Source organism: Gallus gallus, chromosome 8 (genome assembly GCF_016699485.2).
Source record: "Gallus gallus isolate bGalGal1 chromosome 8, bGalGal1.mat.broiler.GRCg7b, whole genome shotgun sequence".
Lineage (NCBI taxonomy): Eukaryota > Metazoa > Chordata > Aves > Galliformes > Phasianidae > Gallus > Gallus gallus.
The window spans coordinates 20,132,637-20,141,143 of NC_052539.1; the positions used below are offsets into that span (position 1 = coordinate 20,132,637).

The window sequence follows — 8,507 nt, forward strand, 5'->3', positions numbered from 1 at the left end:
TTGCAGTAGGTCTCCTGGTCATTAGTGTGAATTAGCGAGGTTTTGTTGGCGGGATGTCTCAAGCATTAAATAAAGGCATAGAAAATCCTGTAGCATTTGGAAGCTCGGCACAGTTTCCCTGGAGCAGCAAGGCTTGCCTCTGTGCAGGGAGGCTCTGGGGCCCCGTGCTGTTGGTTCATGCAATTTTCTGTGACTCTTTATTTATTTTTCTCCTGATACACGCAGTTCTTGTGTTTAGTGCGGGTTGTTTATAGCGAGGACAGAGGATTGCAGTCCTTAAATCAAAAGCGACGTTGGTGTAATTATAAACGCGGGCTGGTGTTGTGAGCAGGGCTGTGGGGAGAGGCTGTCAAAGGAGCAGAGCATCCAAAATATAGTAACCTCAAAAATCCCAGCTAATCAGTTTTCTGACTAGAGCAATCTGTTTCCCAGGTATTATTATTATACGGGGACTTTAAAGATAATAAATAACAGTAATAGTCTGGGATAAGGAAGGAAAGAAAAGGGCAAATGCCATTCACCTCGGAAGCTGTGGTTGCTTGCTGGAGTTCTCCGAGGAGCATAATTTCCCTTAGCCCTTGCAGAGGGCTCAGTCCATGACAATGCCAAGAGCATCCCAGGAGCTGCAGGGTAAGCACTGAGGTTGCCCTGAATGTTGCTTTTTGGTAATGCAGAGATAGGGCTTTCACACACCACCTATCCCAGCGTGCTCATCAGTAGCGAGGGAGCTGTGCTGTGACCTGCAGTCCCTGTGGGCTGCCTCATTCCTCAGCAACAAGGGCAGCCGATGCAGCACTCCCAGCACGCCAGCATGTCTCTGGGCAGCTGCTGAAGGCATCAGAACAAAGAAGGCTTGCTGAAGTGAGCTTGGGCCTCTCTGAGCCGTACAGGACACGAAGACTTCTCTCCTGCAACAAGGCAGCCCAGCTAACGGACCCTGGCTAACAGATTATCAGCAGCATTTGAGTAATAGACTGCTCATTTAGTTTTAATACGTTTTGCATAGAGAGCAATCAGCCTTCATCAGTCTTAGAGATGAATTGGCTTAGCCAGCTAAATTCTAAAGATATTAGTCTGACAGCAGCCACATAAATCATAACATTTTCTTAATGATGGTAAAATTAAAATATACTCTTGCTTTGAGAAACCAATGAAGCCTTCCTTTGCACAGGACAGATCCCTCTGCCTGAATTAAAAGGAAGTTTAATTGATCTATTTTTAAACTAAACAAACAGCCCCATTCCTCCTCAGCATCTCTGCTGTTCCGTTATTTGTAGTGAAATTAACTTGTGTTGTCTTTGCCTGCCCCCATCCTCCAATCTTTGGGAGCATCAGTAAAGGCCTTGGCATGGTGTTCATTGACCAGACTCCATTGGACAGGAGCAGGTTGCACAGTACTTACACTTGAAGGCTTTTGCCAGTCGTTTGTGTTGCTAATAGTTCCTTGAGCTAGTGAAAGCCTCCTTGGGGAAAAGCTTGTGCTCTTCCTCGAACCAGCAAAGCAAGACCTGCTGTCTGTCTGCCTAGCCAGGCGTGAACTTCTCTGATTTCTTGTCCCATGTTCCTGCAGTTGACTTGAAGTCCAGAGTGCTTTTGTCACTGGTGCTTGGCAAAAGGGCATCCTGTCTCTAGCTAGGAAGACCATGATGTGGGTGTTGGGGGCAAGAGTGAAGACACTCTCAGGGCTCTGAAAATCATGCAGGTACTGCGTGTCCAGATCTCTTCAGTTGATCTTGTGATGCTGGGCTTTCTCTTAATGGTTTGTGCCCTAGAAGTCAGGGGTAGCACAAGTGGAGCTGCACTGCTTGTCTTTAAAGTTTTGAGTGGCTCCTTCTGGGGCAGTTCTCTGGACCGAGGTCTCTTCCCCTCAGGAACATTTCACGATGCTCCAGGCTGGCCCAGACACCGAGCCCAGGACTCCCAGGGTATAAAAGTGGGACAGAGGTGTCCTCTAGTCCTTGGCTGCAGGGGTGGGTGGAAAAGCTGGGGCTGTGGAGGTGCAGCAGGACGTAGCCAGCCATAGCTGGATAGCCAGCAAGGTGCTTGGCACCGTGCATCGCCTTTCTCCTGGTCTGTCTTTCAGCATCGTTGAGGAAAGAACGTTCTTTCATTTGCTAGCGGATGCATCCACAGGGCTTGGAGCCCTGTTGTCCCTGCCATATTGTGCCAGCTGCGTTTGTGCAGCTTGTCATCTAATAAACGCTTGGTCTGAGCAGCTCGCACTCCTGCTAGAGCCCAAATGAATGCAGAGGAAGGACCCTGCTAAGTGTATGCATTCTTCCTCTCCTGGCCAGCTCCGATTCCCTTTCATAGCTCACATCTGATGCTTCCTCTCTCACCTAGCCCCTTAGCTCCGATGTAAATGTGTGTTCACACTTCCGCCAGTCAAGTAACTGTGCTCTCTCTGTCTCTCCCCTTTGTTATAAAGCCCGCTCTGTAAATGAATCCCACAGGTCTGGGGCTCAGCAGGTAAAAGGAGAAGTGAGTCTGTTAGCGCATGAGTCTAATCAGGCCGGCTAAAGCGAATAAAGTAGGGCAGCATTGCACATTAGCCACTGTGTAAATGAGCCCTTTGATGGGCTGGGCACCGCAGGAGAGGGTTTGAAGCCAAGAAGAACTTTTGTTGTTAATTCAGTGACACATGGAAACTGTAAAACAGCGTGTCTTGCACACACACGAGAGAGAAAATAAAAGCCTTCGCGACCGGGCTTTTCAATACCTGCCCTCGGACCTAGTCTGAAAACTTTCAGCCCCTGTCTCCTTCTCTTACCACTTGATTTTCCTTTCTTTCCCTTTCTTTTTTTGTTCCCCCTGCACTATAAAAAGAAAAGCTCTCTTGCCTTTTGAACTAGACGGCTGTGAGTGAGGGCTATCTCTGAGCTGTGTGGCTCTGTTACCTTTGTGTTCCAGATGAAACTGCCAAGCTCGGTGGGACAGAAGAAGATTAAAGCCCTGGAGCAGATGCTGATGGAACTCGGAGTAGGTGAGTAAAGGGGGCACGCGAGAGAGAAAGAGACACACAGAGCTAGCCTTTGTTCTTGAGATGGGCTATTTTTTCCCCTAGTAATACAGCCAGTTTCTTGAATAACAGTATGTGAATGGTTTTTAAAATATTTTATGTGTTTAAAAAAAAAAAAAGAGAAAGAGGGTAAAAGCCAGAACAAGATGCACAGGGCTTTTTTTTTTCTTTCCTCCCAGTAGAAAAATGTTTTAAAAGACCCTTTGTTTCTCTCTTGTTTGGGTCTTTTTAACTATCAAGAGAGGCAGCGCAGTATTAGGAAGGCAAATCTCAGCCTTGCCGGGAGAGGTACTTCTAAGTGCGTTAGTGACCATGGCACACACATTGCTCAGGGCTGCCCTGTCTCGCTTTCAAGCTTCGTTTCCTCTTAATTTACTGCTCGTGGTGGCAAGTCCAAAATGCGGCTGGGACTTTTCATCCCCCCCCTTTATAGGTGGCGTGCTGTGTGCAAATCTGGAGCATCTCTGCTGAAAGGCGAGTAAACACACAGCCCTCACTCTTGAACTCTGGTGTCTTAGCAGCAGAAAGAAGGGTTCGCTTCCCACGTACAGTGCCTGCACGTAGCTGGAGGGGAAGCAGCACGGCTGCTGCCCTCCGTGCAGCAGATACAGGTCCTACAGGTCCTACAAGGTCCCGGCACGTGGTGCCCTTTGGTTGGACACCTGACGGCTCCTTTTCCCCCCACCGTGTCTGGGGGAATGTAAAATCCAAACCCTTATCGGTGATTTACACAGGCTTACTGAGCCTGCTCCCAGCCCTGACTTCTTGGAACTTTTGTTAGTTTTTTGGGCCAACGGGTCTCTGGCTTCATACGTTGCCTCAGAGACTGTGTGTGGTTTTGGAAGCCTCCTGCAGCTGCTGAAAGCAGCTCACTTTTCTGCTTTAAAACTAAAGGAGTCACTGTCCTTTTTTTTTTTTCTTCTTTTTTTTTTTTTCCCTTTTAGGAGCAGTCTGTAGCCCAGGGTAAAAATAGGTATATCTTCTGAATGACAATAAAGGAGAGAGAGATGGAAGGAGATTAATTGCGGTATAGAAGTGTTTAGTGGAATGGTAGGATTGAGGCTCAGAGTGCCAGCTGAGCTTGCTGGGGAAGCCTTGGGGAAGGATCTGAGTGCCTCTTAGAGCTCACTTTCCATGAGGGCAAGGAGGGGGTTTCTGTCCCCCCACTCCCGCTTTACAAAGTACATGCATTTCAAGGGCCTTCTGGAGCTCTAGCCGGGTTGTGCCTTAGAGTACAGAAAAACACCTGGGCTTTGTGTGAGTGAGCACAGCGTTAGCAGGGTGGGGTCATGTGGCCAGACAGCAGGCCGTGCTGCAACAGGGCAAATACACAGAGCTTCATCCTTTTCCAGAGCGTGTAGCTATTCCTCGCTCTGTGTGCGTGTGTGTGGCTGGCTGCAGCAGAATGCATGGTGTAAGGTGGTGGTGGTCTGCCATTGGAACTGGACCTCTGCAGGGTTCTTCAGACACAGAGTTGCAGCTCTGGGTCTTTAACCAGGGCTCTTTTTTCTCCCTAGATCTCAACCCTATGCCCACCGAGGAGATCGTGCAGATGTTCAACGAGCTGCGGAGCGACCTGGTACTGCTGTATGAGCTGAAGCAAGCCTTTGCCAACTGTGAATACGAGCTGCAGATGTTACGGCACCGCTATGAGGCCCTGGCCAAAGCTGGTAGTATCGGCCCCCTTAGTGTGGAAGGCACCCATCCAGACGGCCAGACGGGGCTCGGCATCGAGGAGGGCAAGGGAGATGCCAAGGACCAGATCATTGACGTAGTAGGAGCACCACTGACCCCCAACTCGGTGAGAAGGAAGGTTGTGGGGGCAGAACAGGGAGCACTCAGGTCTCCGACGCAGATGCCGTGACGAGTGCTGGGGATGCTGCCCTGCTCTCCCTCCAGGCGTGCGCGTCCAAGGGAGCACAGCGCGCCTGTTCCCCCACGTCCCAGTGCTCTCTGGGCTCATCTCCTGTGCTGGACAGTGTTCTTGGTGCTATAGGTGGGGTCAGCAGGTCTTTCTTCATCCTGCATGCAGGCAGATGGCTTGATGTGGGTGCCACCGTGGACCAAAGCAGTGAAGCTTTGGGTGACGAGAGCTTGCACCAGGGCAGCGGCAGCGATGCCAGTACAGCTGCAGGCCTGAGGCATTTTCCTCCAAGCCACATAAGGGCTGCTCAGCAGAGGGAAGCAAGCGGGAAAAGCAGTCTTGATTTGATGAGCCATGACCTGCCCAAGTCCCTGGAATCAAGTGGTGTCCCTGCCCTGGGGCAGGAGGCTTGGGAAGGAGGGAGGTATTTGAAGAGCTGAGGGGTGTTTCTACACCCTGCTTCCAGTGCTGAGAAAGAAAAGCCAGACCTCGAAGTTCTAGAAGCCACTGAAGCTTCGCCACGAGCCCTGCAACAGCACCCCGTGCTTGTCCATCTGCAGGTTGTAAATCAGCAGCCCTCTCCTCCCTAACTCCACGAGGGCAAGTTGCCCAGCCCCTCACCCTCGGCCCCGAGGCAGTGGTATGCCTAGGGGTCAGGCAAGGCTGCTTTCCCCTCTGTGCAGTCCCCTGGAACAGCTGAGCTGAACTGTCTGATAATAAGCTGCCCGTCTCCACACAGTGGCATCCCTGACGCCTCAGATATACTGCCCCTGGTAGCGTCACAGACCTTTACTTTCTAAAATGTATAATGTATTATTTCAGGATATTCAGAACACCTTATCTGTCAACAGCAGAGGTGACGCATTAATCTGGACTTGAGAGTAATGTCCTATTCAGTTGTGACAACATGGAGTCATAAGGAAGCGTTCCACCGAGACAGGTTCATGTTTGCAAAGAAGTCTTCTGAATCTTTTTTTTTCTCTGCATTCAATCTCACCCTTTGATGCGGTCCAGAGTATCCCAGTTGGTGAATGCTCGGGGCTGGTTCACATCACACTGCCTTCCCTCGAGACCACTTGACGGGAAGGTGGTGGTGGCAGTGGCTGTGGCTGCAGGAGAGTGAGCCCAAAAGCGTGTTCCTGACCACGTTCCTCCTCAGCCCCACCTCTTGGAGTTGGAAACAAAGAGGTGGGCCCGGGCAGCACAGAGAGGGTTAAACTGACCTCGTCTCTGACATATTTGAAAGAAATATAATCAAGTTAATTCACTGCAAGGCAAATTCAGTACCTAAAGGGCCTCCATGTTAAATACAGCACTGACCTTTACCGGCTGATTACACAAAGACGACACAATTAGATTAGTCCAAGACAAAAGGTCAAGCACATTCACACTGTGACCATTTTATGCTACCTTTCGAGGGGGGAAAAAATTACCTCCCAGCTGGAGGGGTATCTGGATGAGGAGGGGAACAGGACCGCTGGGCCACGTTCTGCTCAGCTCAGGTACGTTTGGGGTGTCAGGCAGGTTCGGGCGCCATGCTTCCCTCTACCTTCCCTGCAGTTCTGGGTGCTCAGGCAGCGTGGGCAACCAGCAGCCCGTGGCCCACAACCTGCTGTGAGCTGGCAGGATGCGTGCGGGTGGCTCCCGCTACAGTGCTGGGTTAGCAACGCCGGTAGTGCAAGCAGACGGCTGTTTGTTGAGCAGGTGTTGTGCAGGGGCATTCCCGGCCTGCCTGCTCAGCAGCATGGTGCTGCCTCCCTCCTGCAGCCCTGGCCTTGGGTGTTGGTTGGTGACACTCTGCCCCTCGCTGGGGCTGCTGCAGGGGTTTAACCTGGCTGTGCCAGCCTGGCACTGAGCTCCAGCCTGTGCTTTGCCACTGAGCTGCCTCGGGGGGAGTCGCATAATCTTCCCTGCTTACAAATTCCTCCGAGTCAGAGAACCCCTTTGTGCTGCCTACTGCTGCCCATCCACGGCACTCCACGTGTTGGATTAAGCGTGGATTAGTTCAGTTCCAAGCCAGCTTTGGCTCCCCAGAGACAAGTATCTTGCTCCAGGTGTTGGAGGCAGCGAGTGGCAAAGCAAGGAGCAGAACCGTGAGCCCCATCTCCCATCTCCAGCCCCGCAAGCCTCGATTCCTTCCCAGGTCTTGGCAGGGCTGGGCGAAGGCACACCAGAGTCCTGAGATCCAGGCTGTTAGCAGCTGCCCCGTCCCTCCCTCGTGGCAGTGCTGTCGGCGCTGTGTCCCCGTGGGAGCGGTGTCCCGGTGGCCGGGGCCAGCAGGAAGCCCTGCACTGCGCTGCCTGGCCACGGCCACCTCAGCCCTTCTGCGGCTGCCATCCCCCCTCCCAGGGGCCGCGGTGCCGGCGCTGACCATTAAAGCCGAGCTGGGATCCCCCCGGCGCTGACCCCGGTAGGGACTGTGCTCGGGGCCTTCGGGAGGTGAAAGGTGAGCCGAACTCGGAACAAATTAGTTCCAAGCAGAAGTTCAGCCAGTTACTCCAGATTGGATCCTTTGATTTCCGCAACTCAGACTCCACTCAGTGATCTGTAATGAGTGACTCTCAGAAATCCTCACATTGCAGCACTTTGTTCCCGAGCTCACAAGTCAGCCCATTAATGGGTAAAGGAAAAGACCTCGAGTCTAAGAAGTCTCGGGTTCAGAGTCAGAATTATTTGACTTTTAAGCTTCCTTTATCTGAACTCCTGCTGACTTCTTGTTTTCTGAGCCTGTTTGAAAGCTAGAAGTTACATTGTTAAGATCAAACATTCTCTCTTTCCAGATGGAGTTACAATATCTGTCTTTTATATATATATATATATATATATTTTAATATATATATATAGTGTATATATACCAGGGTGTATATATATTCCACTCTTTTTTTTTTTGTTGTTGTTTAATCGCTCTTTCCATTAAAAGAAACTAGACTTGTAGGCTCTTGTAAATTATAATGTAAAACATTTTTTTTAACCAGACAGTTCCCAATTTTGCCCGAGGCGACTGGAATGGCTGCGCCACACAAGGCAATGGGAAGGTGATTAATATGAATTTGTGACATATTTGAAAGATGGGTCTTTTGCCATATAAAGATTATCAAACACATGTGCTCTTCCCCATTAATTCCGCAGCCCTCCCAGGGAAGCCACAAAGCCCGGCTCCTTTGTTTCCAGGGTGGGTTTTTGTTTTTAAATGTACCTTTTGGTCCCCTTGATTACCGCGTATTTGATTTTTATAGGGCATCTGCTCACGCTGCCGCGTGGGTTCTCTGGCCCTTTTATTGCCCCGTTAAGTGGATCCCGCGCAGGCAGCCGTGCCAGGGGCTCTGACCAAACCCGTGTGTGCGCTGTATTTGACTTGTAGCCGTGCAAATTCCACCCTCTGTTTGCCGTCTGCCCGGCACGCAGCGGGAAGGGGGCCATAGGGCCTCCCACCTCGCGCTGCTCGGAGCACGGGGACCCGCAGGAGGAGAGCCGGGTCGCCTGGCACGTCCCGGGGTGCTCGGTGGCAGGGCCAGCCTCTGCCTGCTGGTACGGAGGGGATGGTTCAGCTGGGATCCCGTCCCGGCGTGGTGCAGAGGGTTCCATCTTTGCATGCCCGGATTCAGCCCTAAAACTTTCCCCGCT

General features: G+C 51.3%; 1 protein-coding gene across 4 annotated transcripts in view; it reads left to right on the plus strand.

The window, feature by feature from the left end:
* The window catches only part of DMAP1 (DNA methyltransferase 1 associated protein 1), a 29,320-nt gene extending 21,334 nt beyond the window's left edge, over positions 1-7,986 (plus strand). For all 4 annotated transcript variants that reach the window (XM_040705370.2, XM_046944844.1, XM_004936716.5 and 1 more), the window contains exons 9-10: positions 2,911-2,983; positions 4,537-7,986. In XM_040705370.2, coding sequence (XP_040561304.1) covers positions 2,911-2,983; positions 4,537-4,883 — 420 coding nt within the window. In that variant the 3' untranslated portion in view covers positions 4,884-7,986. The remainder of the gene's footprint in view (positions 1-2,910; positions 2,984-4,536) is intronic.
* Positions 7,987-8,507: the final 521 nt, after the last annotated feature.